General features: G+C 27.6%; 1 protein-coding gene across 1 annotated transcript; it reads left to right on the top strand.

Moving 5' to 3' along the window:
* Positions 1-93: 93 nt before the first annotated feature.
* On the top strand, positions 94-1,049 carry LOC122853349. The gene is made up of 3 exons (XM_044153778.1): positions 94-364; positions 424-660; positions 732-1,049. Exons 1-3 carry the CDS (start codon positions 212-214, stop codon positions 861-863), a joined length of 522 nt encoding a protein of 173 aa, XP_044009713.1. The 5' UTR covers positions 94-211; the 3' UTR covers positions 864-1,049.
* The last annotated feature ends 16,161 nt before the right edge of the window (positions 1,050-17,210 follow it).

Raw genomic sequence — 17,210 nt, 5'->3', positions numbered from 1 at the left:
TTTTTTTTATGAGGATATATCCCCACCAAGAGACATGTGTTATTCTGCGCACATTCAAAATGAAATAAAAAAAAAAATTTAGCGTCTGTTTTATTTTTATTATTTTAGTTTTGCTGAACGCCATATAGAACGTTCAGCCATTTGTCTGGTGAATGAATAATAAACCTTATAAATTAAAAATAAATAATCCAAAGATAAATTAATAATAAAAATGAGAAATATTGAAATAAAAGCAATTTTAAAAAATCGTGAATTAGTTGAGAGTAGAGCTAAGATTTTATCTGGTTCTGGACCAATTGTTATTCGTCAATCTGATACATTTTTTGTTGTTCCAAGAGGTCGTCTAAAGCTCAGATCATTTGAGGTAATGAATATTGATTTTTTAAAAATAGTAATTTAATGATTTTTTATTTATTTTTGTAGAATGGATCTGGTGAATTGATTTTTTATGAAAGACCAAATAATGAGGGACCAAAATTAAGTGAGTATGTCAAAATGGAACTCAAAGAAACATCAGCATGTGATGGATTAAAAGATATTTTAAGAAAAACAAATGGTATTATTGGTGTTGTCGAAAAAACTCGTCATCTTTATCTTGTTGGTCAGTCGAGAATTCACATTGATCAAGTTAAAAAATTGGGACATTTTGTGGAAATTGAGGTGGTGATAATTATTCTATTTTTTTTTTTTTTTTGTTTGATATATTATTTATAAAAGGGTTTCTATTTTAGGTTGTTCTACGAGACGATGAGAATGTCAAAGTAGGAGAAGAAATTTCGAAAAATTTAATGGAAAAATTGGGCATTTCTGAGGAGGATTTAATATCAACAGCTTATATTGATTTACTTGCACAGAAAAAATAAATAAATATATATGTTGATTGTAATGATAGTAATATAAATTTTTAATTTTTGATATTTAGTTTTTTTTAATATATATATTATATTATTACACTCGATATAATAATGAGTTTAAGAATTTTTTCTATGTAAAATTAGAAAAACAAAAAAATGTAAGTCATTTGATTGAATAAAATATTTGAGAAATAATATGTTTTAATTGAGTTGATATAAAAACAATTTATATTTTTATAATGAATTTTGATAAATTTATTAACAATAATTTCATAATTTTGAATAAATATAACAAAAGTTTTTCGATTGGGTTTAATATAAAATATTTATTGTATTATTTTTGTTTTTTCTGCTGAAATATTATGCACAATAATATTTGTGAGAAATAGTTTTTAATCTAATTCTATACAAATTACAAACTTGTGTTTCTGATTTACATATATGATGGATCTGAAGATGAAATGGCTCGTGTTCGTTGAGTGTAAAAATAAAAATTTTAGATACTTTTTAAACAATGAAAATTCTTTTTTAAAGATTTTTTAAATATTCAAATTATTCTTACTGCTGTATGAACTTTTTTTTATAATAAACTTTTTTTTTGGGAGAAAAAAGGGTAATAATTTTTGTTATAATAATAAAAATATTGAAAATATGTGGATGCATAAATTTTAACAGATTGGAATTTGAATTGAAGAGAAACAAATGTGTCTGTTATAAAATGAAAAAAATTTTACTTTAAAATTAGTAGTTAACTTTTTTAAAACTGTCAGAATTTTATATAAAAGTTTTTGGCTTTTTTTTTTTATAATTTTTTGTTTATGTAAAAATATTTCAACAAATTTTTACAGGTAATTATTTATGGGTGAAGGTTATTTATTTCTTTTTTTTATCTGTGTTAATACATAAAAATTAATAAATAAAAATTGATTTTTTTCTAGTTAAATAATTGGAGAAATAAAAAAAATTATCAACAAATTATTATTGCAGAAAAAATCATTATTTTTTTAAATTAAAATTATTTTAAGCACTGTATTTTCTCTGCATAAATTAGGATAATAAAATGAAATTATTTTTTTTTTACGAAAAGAAATCATCACTCATTTAAATATATATTTTAATCCGATTCGAAAAATATTTTTATCCTCTTTTCCAGCTATTTAAAAAAAAAAAATAATAACAATACAAAATCTTTTCATTTTTTAATTTGAAAAAAATAGTTTTTTTTCTGAATTTATCATAAATATATATTTAATTATCTTTTTTTTACAAAGAAAAATTTTTTTGCATTTTGAAAATTAATTTTTTTGATATTATTTTCTTGGAAAAATATTTTACATAAAATATTCCATTTCAAAGTTAATTTTTTGTGTTATTTTAAATTCATTAAATTTGTTTATAGAAAAAAAAAAAAAACCCAAATATTATATATATAACATTCGTGAATCAATTGACCAATTGATTTTTTTGCAATTATTGTATCAATAATATTTCCAACAAGTGGCACAGGACGAGGTCCTACAACACCACGTTTACTCAAAAATTCAAATGTTTTTATTGACCACCAATAGCCAAGTATTAATAACATTAAAATACCAATTGTTAATTCCAATATCATGATGATTCATGATTATTTAATTGTCTATTTTTTTAAACTATTATTGTCATTAAATGTAATTACCATCACAGCTTAAAAAATATTACCAAGTGCTTTAATTTTTGTACAAGCAGACTGCTCTTTTATCAAGCTGAAATTAATTTATATATTTATTTAATTGACATCGTCTCATCTCATACGGATCTATAAATGGTTCCCAGTCGTCGTTATCGACACCCTGGTGGAAATATTACTCCGGCATTACTCCGGCATTACTCCGTTTTTGGCCCATTTCCGGAGAAATTACTCCGGCATGAGGTTGATGGCGGAGAAATTATTCCGGCATGAGATTGATGGCGGAGAAAATATTCCGGCATAAAAGTAGTGGCAGAATAATTTTTTCGACATTAATCTCATGCCGGAGTAATTACTCCGCCATCAATCTCATGCCTGACTAATTACTCCGCCATCAACCTCATGCCGGAGTAATTTCTCCGGAAATGGGCCAAAAACGGAGTAATGCCAGAGAAAACCGGAGAAAGCCGGAGTAATGGCGGAGAAATATTTCTACCAGGGCAGGAGCTTCGACAACTAGTTCGTTCAAGATTAGTATATATTGATAATATAATATTATTTAATAATTTATTATTATCACTAATATTATCAACTTTTTCTTCGGTAGATATATTAACATCATTATTTTTATCATTATTAAAATTTTCACGTAATTTTTTATCAACAATTTGTCCTTGAAATCTAAGACTCTACCAGCTGTTGCAAATTTATAATAATCTGTATTTTCACGTATAAATACTTCAGCTTGTGTTCTTCTTATTTTTTATTATTAATACTTAACGTTCCTCCTTTTTTTTTTTTTTTCTTTAGATGAAGCTTAATGCCATTTAATGCGCTGTATCGCAATTTTATGCTATGAAATAGATCCAGAAAATCGAGTTGATTTGCGTATTGTCCAGTTGTATGCTCATGGAAGAACATTCATGATAACAACTCAATATGGAATTATCTACGTAACGGTTAATAATGATTTCGAAATGCAAGCAGGATTATTAATGTATGAATCAACTCAAAATGAACGTTCACTAATTCATGTTAATATTGCTGTTGAGGTAGAAGAACTTTTTTTTTTCAAATTAAAAAATAATAATTCATATACGTAGTATAGAAAAAAAAAATTCTGAGCCTAATTCATGTGCTTTTTTTTTTTTTTTAACAGCCTCCATATCATCAACTAGTTGGAGGGAATTTTGATGTTGATGATGATGATGATTGGTCTCCATTGAGAGAGTATGTTGATGATTGCGGGAAATTGTCCGCCGGGAAAATGGTAATTCGGGTAAATGGATTCGGGAAAATGACCGTGAATCGATGATTATGATTGGCCTCCATGGAGAGATGATGATATTAATGAATTGCCTCTATTGAGAGATGATCTTGATGAACTAATCTTGAACGAACTAGTTGTCGAAGCTCTGTCGATAACGACGACTGGGAACCATTTATAGATCCGTATGAGATTCCTGGAAATAATTTTCTTTTTGACTCTGACGTCATACGGGGTCAACGTATGAGATGAAAGTAAGTAGTATTAGTTTAATAATTAGTTTTATGCTGGTTTTTCATTAATTTCTAATTTCTGTTCTATTAGATGTGAGTTACAACAGTTATTCAACAGAACATAAATATTTAAATGTTCAACACACTGGTGTTATTCAGACTACACTTGTTATAGCATCAAATATTTTTAAATAAAAATAATTTGTGGGAGAAACATAAAAAATCCGCGTTTACCGTGGTCTACTATGGGGGGAACATTTTTTAAAATTATATTTTCACGGTAAAGTTTTAGAAAATAATTAAATACATTGATTAGACGAAGTAAGTAAGGGTATCTAATTTTTTTTTAAGATAATTCGTGGAAATAACAAGAAAAAACAGAAAACTTGCGTTTATGGTGGTCCACTATGGGGGGAACATTTTTTAAAATTATTCTTTTACGGTAAAGTTCTAACGGTAACGCTATTGGCACTCAATACGGGGGAATTTACGGGGACATTTATACAGGTTACGAGAAAATTTACGGTGAACATAGCCACCGTTGTATGTGTAGGACTGATTACATTGTGTGTGAAACCCGTAAATGTCCCCGTATTTCCCGTAAATTTCCCCGTATGAGTGCCAATAACGATTTCGAAGTTCTAAAGGGTAATTGAATACATTGAATAGAATAAAAAACTAAGGGTATCTAATTTTTTATAAAGATAATTTGTGGGAAAAACATAGAAAATTCGCGTTTATAGTGATCTATTATGGGGGGAACATTTTTTAAAATTATATTTTTACGGTAAAGTTCAAAAGAATAATTAAATACATTGATTTGACTAAGTAACTAAGGGTATCTAATTTTTTTTACAGATAATTTGTGGGAAAAACATGAAATAACATAGAAAAATCGCATTTATGGTGGTCTCTTATGGGGGAAACATTTTTTAAAATTATTTGCCATAGTCATAATTATAAAGAACATCAAAATATAATAATTACAACTAGAAACTAAGGGGATTTAATTTTTATAATATACTGACGCTAGAGTTAGCTGAGTATAGTATAGGGCGCGGAACAGTCGGGCGCTAGTTTAAGTTCTTCAATATTTGTATTTTTATTTGATAAAGATATTGTTTGTGTACTTGTTTGTAAATCTGCTTTGACATTTATAGACTTAACAACTTGATTACTGCCATTATGTACACATAGATAACTTGAAAATATTTCACCAAGATAAATATTTCCAAAATTTTGAGGTAGAAGCATGAATTGACCAACTGCTAGACTTTCCATACCCTGAAGAGATGTACAATCATTTTTTAACTCGTTGTTTACCTTTCAATGCTAACAAGTGGTCACTTTTTGGCTTTGGTTCCATTTTTTTTTGTTATTGTAGCAATAAACAAAATCAACAATTGTCAATAAGAAAAAAATAAATATATAGCTGGCAAAATAAGATTAAATTTTGTAAATATTTTCTCTTATTGTTGTTGTTGTTTATTATTTATTATTATTATATTTTATTTTGACAGTATATTTGTTTAAGGATAATTTGAATTTGAAATTTAAGAGATTACATGTTTATCGATATTTTTAAAAATAGCAAATAAAAATGATTTGTTTTTTAATTATTCAGCCATTTCGAGGATTGTATCATTTTAATTTCCATAACTTTTTTCTATGTTTGTTTTTTGTTTTTTACAAATATATATATATTTACAAATTTAATTTTTTTTTTTTATACAAATATTACTGTGAATATTTCAGGTTTTTTTTTTTTTTTTTTTTTTGTACTATTAAAAATATATAATCTCGAAATTAATATAAAATTATTATAATTTATTATTCAATTAATCAAGAAGTTTATGAATATGTACATGTTTTTTAATAATATTGTGTATAATAAAATTAATAAATTAAATAGAAAGAAATTTTTAATTTTATGTATACAACACAAATTTTTAATTTTACATAGACTGAGAGAAAAAAATATCACGTTTTACTATGCCACTATAGTACCGGTGGATGTTTTTAGATTTTTGATATAATATAATATTTTTTAAAATATTTTTTATTATTTAAATAGTAGTTTTCATACCTCCAACAAGAATCGAAAAATTTAATAAAGAAACCTAAAAAAATCAAATAAAACTATCATCTTCATCATCATTATTATATGAAAATAAAAATAAAAATAAATTTAGTACTTGACAAAAAACCAGGAGTTAACTTTTTTATTATTGTTTATTTATTTTTTTCTCAATTTAAATTTTATTCAGTACAATATTATTTCTAAGTCTATTATTTTAATTGCCAGCAGTCGTTATAAATCCGGAAATTAATTGTTGATTATTCAATTTAATTTTTTTTAATTATGTATACCTAATTTTTTAAAATTGATAAGAATTGTTATAAATTTATAAAACCATAGAGTTACCATTATATTCAATTACTAGCCCTTCATGTTATATTTCGACATCTAAATAGTATATTTCGAAAAAAGGGCCCAATCTGATAGCCTGCTCACAAGATAAGTGATTGCCTTCTTTAACTCGTTGTGAGTCTACTATCTGCGTGGGCACTGGAACCAACAGGTGGGGGTGTTAATGGTATTATTCATATGGTATCTAAAATTTTTAAAGGTTGATTTTGAATTGAAATTTTATAATACATATTCATTTAAATTTCTTATCTAGGATAGCTATTATATTTATGATTCTTCTTTATTAACCTTATCTACTTTACCATGTGGACTATACACCTATATTAAATATTAAGTAGCAATATTAATATTAATGTTAAAAAAAAAAAATTAATATATTTTTTTTACATATGAATAAATATCTTCAAAAAATTAATAGTAGGAAAAAATTTTGCACTAATAGATATATTCCGTGTTTTACAATAAAAAATTTAATAAAATGCTAGGGTTTTTAATTTTTTCTAAGCCATCCAGATAAATCCAAACTTTTGCTCAGCCTCTTCCAGACTTCTCTTTTAGACCGTCTGGCAACCCTGTTCATAAATTTCGGACGTTTCAGACATCAGGGCTCGAGCAGGCTCGAGCACTCTCTCGAGTATTTTTCAGTCATCTTGCATAAGCAACCAGTGAACTGTAGTGAATCAGTGGCAACTGGTTGTTTTAGCGACACCACGTGGAAAAATTAAAGATGGAAGAGATCAGAATATTAAGTGAATCAGAGTTTAAAAAAATCTTGACAACAAATTATGACGGTTCAATATCTTGCCTTGATGAAAAAAATAATAAGGTCAGTCCAAAACATCTGTAGTGGTCAACATGTTTGAAGATTTAATATTATATTATTGTTATTGTATGTAACTATTGATTATTCTTTCTAGATATATTATCATGATCATGATCATACATACGCCAAAAATATAATAATTGACCGAGTTAATGATGATTGCTTAGCTGAAATATTTATGCGTGTGCCAGCATGTGAAAGACAAAAACTTGCATTGGGTATGATATTATAAATACAATATCAATTTTATTTAATTTAAAAATTATTTGGTCATCGATAATTAATATATTTGTATTCACTTTATTTTTTAGTGTGCACAAAATGGAAAAGAATCCTTGATGATGCTTGGTTTGATGTCAAAAAACTTGAATTGATTTATTGAAAATATAATCAGTATCCAAATTGTTTGGAAAAATTTTCATCAATCGATGAAGAATTAAGTTTTACTGATAATTAATTATTATTTTGAGATTAACACTTCGCTTGAGATTTACCTATATTGACGATGTAATATTATATGATGCTTTTTCACGTCTGTTGAAACTAAAAAAATTAACTATTATATTTCAATGTTTTGCTGATGAATACATACCTGTTACGTTAATCAACTCATTGAGAAACGTTGCTGATACATTGACTGATCTAAGTCTGTTAAATTGGATGTATGGCTACCATTCGACGGGTTACCATAAGTTACCAGAAGAAATTATTTATGTAAGTTGAACTTTATATCTATATTACAGAAGAAAAAATGAAAACTGTTCTATTATTCTTTACATACTTATTTATAATTGCAGGTAATTCCTGAACTAAAGGCTTTGAAAAAATTTGAAGTTATTGGTATACATATTCCCCCAGCTGTGTCAGACTATTTAGCAGATAATAAAATATTTATCGCTGATTACATTATTTATTACCGTCAAAGAAATGATTTTCATACAATCAAAAATCTAGATTTGTCGCATTACCGAGTTACAGATGATTGTTTATATACTATTGCTAACACCATGATGTTATTAAAAGTACTACATATATTTTGTGAATGGGTAACTGATGATGGTGTAGTAGCAATTTCAAAGATGAGGGAGTTACATACTCTTAAATTTATTGGCCGTAATAACGTCACTGATTCTTCAATCAGATTACTAAAAAAACTGACAAAATTAAAGTTACCAATGAGTAATAAAATTACTGATGTTTCAGTCACGAAAGTTCTTGAAAATTCACTATATATGAGAGAGCTCTATGTTGAGGACACAGGTGTAACTGTTGAATTTATTAAAATAGCAGCAAATGTATCAAAAAATCGAAAACGACTTTTGCGTTTATTTTATTCAAGTGTTACATCAACACCTGATATAGAACAATATAAATCACAGTATTTCGATATTCATATAATTAAAAAAGAAGAACAAAAAAAAAAAATAACAAGTGCCCACACAATTAGTCTGTTCATAGAGAATGTAAGAGTACATTTCTTGTGATATACATATAAGCGCAACTTTCTTCTGTATCACCAGAAAAAAAAAAAATATGATAATAAATAATAAACAACAATAAATAACAATTTCTTACTCTCTCATTTTTTTTATATTTTAATAAGTAATATTTCTATTTTAAATAAACGCATCAATGATAATTTTATTTTGTAGATTTAATGAAAATAATAAATAATATTGTTTATAAAATGCAATAATCCAAATGTACATTCATCAATTTTTCTTCGACCAATTTTACTGCAAGACGGACATGGATATTTACCAGAATTTTTTTCCATTTCTTCACGAGCCATGCCATCTCCAGATTCATCATATAAATTGGAAACACATGTATGTAGATGAGTTTTCAATAAAATATTTTTACTTATACGTTCACCACAAAGACATCAAATTTTTTTCATTGTCATCTGATGTTTTTTTTTTTTTTTGTACTCGTTCATGGTATGTTAATCACATACCATTTTGATTAAACATTAATGATTTACTTTATTTAATATTTTTATTTTACATTCATTTCAATTTCTTGTTTTAGTTTTAGTCAATTTTCGTTTATTTATATAGTGCATAAGCCTAGCAGTAATAACCAAAGTTATAAAAATAAAAATAAAAATAAATTTAGTACTTGATTAAAACCCGGAGTTAACTTTTTTATTATTGTTTATTTATTTTTTATATTATTTCTAAGTCTATTATTTTAATTTCCAGCTGTTGTTATATATCCGGATATTAATTGTCGATTATTTAATTTAGTTTTTTAAAATTATGTATACCTTATTTTTTAAAATTGATAAGAATTGTTATAAATTTATAAAACCATAGAGTTAAGTGGTTGATTTTGTTTTTGATTTATGATTATTATATTTAATTACTAGCCCTTCATGTTATATTTGGACATCTAAATAGTATGATTCGAAAAAAGGGCCCAATCTGATAGCCTGCTCACAAGATTAGTGCTTGCCCTCTTTAACTCGTTGTGAGTCTACCATCTGCGTGGGAACTTGCACCGACAGGACCAGGTATTAATGGTTTTCCATTTACATTCTTGATATATACGCAAATCAAAATATGGCAAATCATATTGTGGTATATCTGGCATAAATGGAACACAAAAAATTAAACGTTGTTTACGAAATCTTGATATTTCTGCTGCTATTTCTACTAATTCAGAAGTCACATTTGTGCCGGAAACATCCAGCATGTTCATCTTTGGTGAATTTATAAGAACTGTGAAGACTGAACCATCAGTAATTTTATTGCTGGATGGTAATCGTAAGTTTATCATGTTTTTAAGCAATTTAACTGAAGAATCAGTGACGTTATTATGTCCGGAAAACTTGAGAGTTTGTAAATTATTTATCTTTGAAATTGCCACTACACCATTATCGGTTATCCAGTGACTCCTTATTTGTAGAAATTCTAAGTGCTTGAAAGTATTGGCAATAGTATACAATGTATCATCTGTTATTCGGCATTTTTCCATTCTCAATACCTTGATATTTATGAATGGATCTGATACAAAAATAATCTTTTTAAGGTGTGCAGTATGGTTAGAATATAAAATTCCGTTGGTTGCCAGATATTTGTATATATCAGTTGAAATTCTTATACCAGCGAGTTCCAACTTTTTCAGAGCCTTTAAGTCACGAATTACCTGCAAAAGAAATTATATATATTATAAATATGTAAAAAATAAAAAAAATACTTTTTATTTTTTTTGTAATAAATATAAAGTTGTAACTTACATCTTTGATTACCGCTGTAAAATCAGGAATGCCTTTTAATTCATTAAGCCAATTCAACAGATTAAGATCAGTCAATGTATTAGCAACGTTTCTCAATGAATTGATTAAAGCAACAAGAGGCAAAAATGGAAAATACTTCATTTTATGAAATATAATTGTTAATGATTTTAGTTTAGATAGACGTGCAAATGCATCATATAACATAACATCGTTAATAAAGGTGAATCTCAAGCGAAGTGTTACGAGGTTCAGACACAATTCATTAATAACTGGCACTATGTTACACTCACCATAAGCTGTCAAGTCTAATTCTGTTAAATAACTACCACATTTATTAAGCAGCGATTTTAAAAAACTGTATCCTCCTCCATCGCTCGTTCGATATTTAAATAGCAAACGATTTAAATACTCATAATATCGCCAATAAATTAATTCAAGTTTTTCAACATCATACCAAGCATTATCAAGGGCTTTCTTCCATTCTTTGCATACTAAAAAATAAATTAAATACAGATCTATTAATTATCAATTGCCAAATGATTTTTAAATCAAATAAAATTGATATTATAATTATATCATACCTAATGCAATTTTTGGTCTCTCACATGCTGGCACATATGTGAATATTTTAGCCAGGCACTTGTTATTAGCACAGTTATCTATCGTTTTGTTTAGACTCTTAGATGTTGACACATACCCGAATTTTTCAGACAGGCAATCATTATTAGTTTGCTTTTCTATTACTACTTTTTTGGCATATCCTTCGTCTAACCTAAATAACATACGTTTTTTTGTGACCTCACCCAAATCATTTATAATGAAGTATTGGTGGTCCATTGTAATCACTATAACAATGTTTTTGTTCAATATGTTTTTATATTGATATATAATAAGACTTTTAAGCTCTATGTTTTTAACCAAAAATATTTAAAAACCAGCATTGGCCACAGCATCACTTTCACTCTGTCTTAAATGTCTTAACTCACCTGAGCTCACAGATCATCTGTAATAGATGGATGGATGTAAACAGCCAACAGGTGAATATTTAGTGTTGCAGTTGCGCAGGAGTCGGGGTACTAAATAAAAAAATTAAATTAGGCAAGTGTGTGAAAACCCACACTTTCAAACAATCTAGAAACGCACGTGATTTTCCAGCTACTGTGTGTATGCCCGATGATAATTCGAAAAAAAAAAAAAACAAGTTTATAACGTACCACTACTTTGGTACCACGTAGTAAATATTTAATCAGGCATGCGGCCAAGACGACTAAACTTTAAATCAACATATATTAATATAGTATATCAACATATAATAAAATAATCATTGATGTTCATTTAAATTAGAAATATTACTTGTACTAAATTATAAAAAAAAAAAAGAGTAATAAATTGTTATTTATTGACATTTATTATTAATTATCATATATATATATTTTTTTTTTTTTTTTTGTGATACAGAAGAGAAGTGCGCTGTATATATATGTCACAAGAAATGCACTCCCAGATTCTCTAAGAACGGATTATTTGCGTTGGCACTTGGTATTTTTTGTTTTTGTTCTTGTTGAATTATATGAATATCAAAATACTGCGATTTATACTGTTCTATATCAGGTGTTGATGTAACACTTGAATAAAATAAACGCAAAAGTCGTTCTCGTTTTTTTGATATATCTGCTGCTTTTTTAATAAATTCAACAGTTACACCTGTGTCCTCAACATAGAGCTTTTCCATACCTGGTGAATTTTCAAGAACTTTCGTGACTGAAACATCAGTAATTTTATTACTGATTGGTAACTTTAATTTTTTAAAATATTCTAGCAATTTGATTGAAGAATCAGTGACGTTATTACGGCCAATAAATTCAAGAGTGTGTAACTTATTCATCTTTGAAATTGCTACTACACCATCATCGGTTACCCATTCACAAAATACATATAGTACTTCTAAGGACATCATGACATTGGCAATAGTATATAAGCTATCATCTGTAACTCGGTAATGCGACAAATCTAAATTTTTGATTGTATGTACTTTATTTCTTTGATGGTAAAAAATAGTGTAATCAGCGATAAATATTTTATTATCTTCCACATAGACTGAAACAGCTGGGGGAATTCGCATGCCAATAACTTCCAATTTTTTCAAAGCTTTCAGTTCAGGAATTACCTGCAATTATAAATAAGTATGTAAAGAATAATAAAATCGTTTGCTTTTTTTTTTGTAATAGACATAAAGTTTAACTTACATAAGTAAATTCTTCTGGTAACATATTGCAGCTCATCGAATGGTAGTCATACATCCAATTTAACAGGCATAGATCAGTCAATGTATCAGCAACGTTTCTCAATGAATTGATTAAATTAACAGGTAAATATTCCTCAACAAAAGTATAAAATATAATAGTTAATTTTTTTAGTTTCGATAGACGTGAAAATGCATCAAGTAATATTTCATCGTTAATACAGGAAAATCTCAAGCAAAGTGTTACGAGATTTGGACAAGATCTATTAATAATTGGCACTATTCTACTATCACCAAAAGCTGACAAGTTCAATTTTGTTAAATAACGACCGCATTTATTAAGCAGTGTTTTTATGAACGCAAATTGTCCATTGGTTGTTGGATAATTTTTATATAAAAAACTTGAATATTGATCATATTGCCAATAATTTAATTCAAGTTTTGTGACATTAAACCAAGAATGGTCAAGGGCTTTTTTCCATTTTTTGCATACTAAAAAATTAATTAAATACAAATATATTAATTATCGAAATATCGATTACCAAATAATTTTTAAATTAAATAAAATTGATGTTGTTATTATATCATACCTAATGCAAGTTTTGGTTTTTCATATGCTGGCAAATACATAAATATTTCAGCCAAGCAATCATCATTTAGTCGGTCAATTATTTTATTTTTCGCGTATGGCGTGCTTTCTACGTGGGCGCGTGAACCGACAGGTACAGGTGTTGGTATTCCGTTAATTTGTTTGTCATATATACGCAATTCAAAATATGGCGAATTATATTTTTGTATATCTGGCATTAATGCAACGCAGAAGATGAGACGTTGTTTTCGAATTCTCGATATTTTTGCTGCTTTTTTTACTAATTTAGCAGTCACATTTGTGCCATTAACATCTAGCACGCTCATGTGGGGTGAATTTTCAAGAACTGTTATGACTGAATCATCAGTAATTTTATTGCTAAATGGTAAACCTAATTTTATCAAGTTTTTTAGCAATTTTATTGAAGAATCAGTGATCTCAGTATCGCCTACAAAATACAGACGTCGTAAATTATTCATCTTTGAAAGTGCTAATACACCATCATCGGTCACCAAGCTACTATATATATGTAAGAATTCCAAGTTCTTAAAAGTATTGGCAATACTATACAGTGTATTATCTGTGATTCGACATCCTACAATTTGCAATTCCTTGATATTTATAAACGGTATTAATGTAGGAAGATATTGTTTAAGGTCCACAGTATGATTATAATATGAAATTTTATTGTGTGCCAGATAATGGGTTACATTGATAGAAATTCCTACACCAGCAACTTCTAAAATTTTTAGAGCCTTCAAGTCACGAACTACCTGCAAAAGAAATCATGTATGTATATCATAAATATGTGGAAAATCAAGAAAATAGTTTTGATTTTTTTTTTTTTGTAATAAATATATTGCAACTTACATCATTAATAAATTTTGTAAAATCAGGGACGGTGGTTTTTATTTCATCAGTCCAATTCAAGAGACTTAGCTCAGCCAATGTATTAGAAACGTTTCTCAATGAACTGATTAAAGCAACAGTAGGTAACAATACAAAGCTCTTTATATTTTGAAATATAATTGTTAATGATTTTAATTTAGATAGACGTGTAAATGAATTGGCTAATATTACTTCGTCCATATCGGTAAATTTCAAGCGAAGTGTTACAAGGTTTGGACAATAATAATTAATAACTGGCACTATGTTACAATTCCCATAAGCTGTCAAGTCTAACTTTGTTAAATAACGACCACATTTATTAAGCAGCGATTTTAAAAAACTGTATCCTCCATCACTTGTTGAAAATTTAGCCAAACAATTTGGATACTCATCATATCGCCAATAAATTAATTCAAGTTTTTTGACATGCCAAGCTTTATTAAGAACTTTTTTCCATTTTTTGCATACTAAAAAATAAAGTCAATAAAAATATATTAATTATCAATTACCAAATGATTTTTAAATCAAATAAAATTGATATTGTAATTATAAGATCATACCCAATGCAAGTTTTGGTCTTTCACATGCTGGCAAATACATAAATATTTCAGCCAGGCAATTATCATTAACACAGTTATCTATCGTATTGTTGAGACTCTCACAAGCCTGCACATCCCCGAATTTTTCGGAAAGGAAATCATCATTAGATCGCTCAACTATTACTATATTATTATTGGGATAAGAATGATCATCATCATGCTCACATATCTTGAAAGAATAAATAATAGATTATTATTATTTTTTTTTTTTTCTTATTATTAATTATGCAATATTTAATCTGCGTGCATTTTTTGAATGGAGTTTTATTTTAGACTAACCTTATTACTCTTTTTAATTAATGGATATGTAAAACCTTCAGCTGTATATTTATGGGATAACAGTAGTTTGCCTAACCTAGATAACATACGTTTTTTGGTGACCTCACCCGACCCGTTTGTAATTAAGCATTGATGTTCCATTATGATCACTTTAACAAAGTTTTTGTTTAATTTGTTCTTGACTCAATATATAATAAAAATAAAACTTTCAAACTTTATGTTTTTAAGGAAAAATATTTAATGACCAGCAACTTTCACTCAATGTATTAACTCATCTGAATTCACCTGAGCTCACAGATCATCTGTAATACATGTGATAAAATCACAGCCGACAGGTGAATATTTAGTATTGCAGTTGCGCAGGAGTCGGGGTAGTAAATAAAAATTATAAATATTAGGCAAGTGTGTGAAAACCCACACTTACAAACAATCTAGAAACATATGTGTGTGTATGCCCGGTAATGATTCGCAAAAAAAAAACAAGTTTTTAACGTACGACCATTTTGGTACACGTGGCAAATATTTAATCATGTAACCAAGGCGACTAATCTTTAGATCCCGTCTTTTTGCATGTGGCAGCCAGTAAATTAGTAACAACTTTAATTTTTTTTTTTTTTTTTTGTCAATACCACGTGGTAACAATAAATATGAGAATGCTCGGAACACTGCGTAGATCGGTGTTTAACAGAATCTTGACTACAAATACTGACGATTCAAAATCTTGCCCTGACGAAGAAAATAATATGGTCAGTCCAAAACATCTGCAGTACTCAACATACTTGTAGATTTAATAATAAACTACTGTTGACAAATATAAATATTGACTTTTTTTTTTTTAGACAAAGTATCATGGTCATGATAATTTAAAGTTGAAAAAAATCTCAGTGAACAGATTTAAGGGTGCACATGAAATTTTAACGCGTTCATTTAATGAAAAGAGTGATGAGGTTAGTCTAAAATATAACCGCAGTCAAAAAATGCTCGTAGATTAATTACTGCATTATTGTTATTATAAATATAAATATATTATTTATTCTGTTTTTAGGTATACGATCAGCATTATGATCATTCCAATGCCAATAATATAATAATTGACTGTGTTAATGATGATTGCCTCGCTGAAATATTCATGTATTTGCCAGCATGTGAAAGACCAAAACTTGCATTGGGTATGATATAATTGGAATATTAATTTTATTTGATTCAAAAATCATTTGGCAATCGATAACTAATATATTTGTATTCAATTAATTTTTTAGTATGCAAAAAATGGAAAAGAGCTCTTGATAATGCTTGGTATGATGTCAGAAAAGTTGAATTCATTTATTGGAAATATGATAGGTATCCAAGTTTTTTATATAGAAATTATCTAAAAACCGATGGAGGATATAATTTTTTGAAATCGCTGCTTAATAAATGTGGTCGTTATTTAACAAAATTAGACTTGACAGCTTATGGTAATTGTAACATAGTGCCAGTTATTAATAAATCTTGTCCGAATCTCGTAAAACTTCGGTTAAGATTCACCTTTATTGACGATGTAATATTAGATAATGCATTTTCACATTTATCTAAACTGAAAGAATTGACGATTATATTTCAATCTTCCGAGAAAAAATGTATACCTGTTACTTTAATTAATTCATTAAAAGACATTGCTGATACATTGACTGATCTGAACCTGTTGAATTGGATGTTTGACTTCGATCAGAAAGGCTGGATTAAATTTCCAAAAGAAATCAATTGTGTAAGTTAAACTATATATCTATTACGAATGGAAAAATCAATAATATTCTTTTCTTTCTTGACATAATTATTCATAATTGCAGGTGATGCCTAAACTGAAGGCTCTGAAAAAGCTTGAAGTCGCTGGTATATATGTTCCCCAAGCGATATTGGACTATGTGAAAAATCATCGAGTATTTATCGCTGATTACTATGTTTATTGCCGTCAAAAAAGTAAAGGTCAATTTAGTACAATGGAGAATTTAGATTTTTCACATTTCCGTGTTACAGATGATTGTTTGTTTACTATTGCTAACGCCACGACGTTATTAAAAGTACTATATATATTTTGTGAATGGGTAACCGATGA

This window comes from Aphidius gifuensis, linkage group LG3, assembly GCF_014905175.1.
Source record: "Aphidius gifuensis isolate YNYX2018 linkage group LG3, ASM1490517v1, whole genome shotgun sequence".
NCBI lineage: Eukaryota > Metazoa > Arthropoda > Insecta > Hymenoptera > Braconidae > Aphidius > Aphidius gifuensis.
Note: the sequence above shows the minus strand (reverse complement) of the source record. Positions and strands in the feature narration are given on the sequence as shown.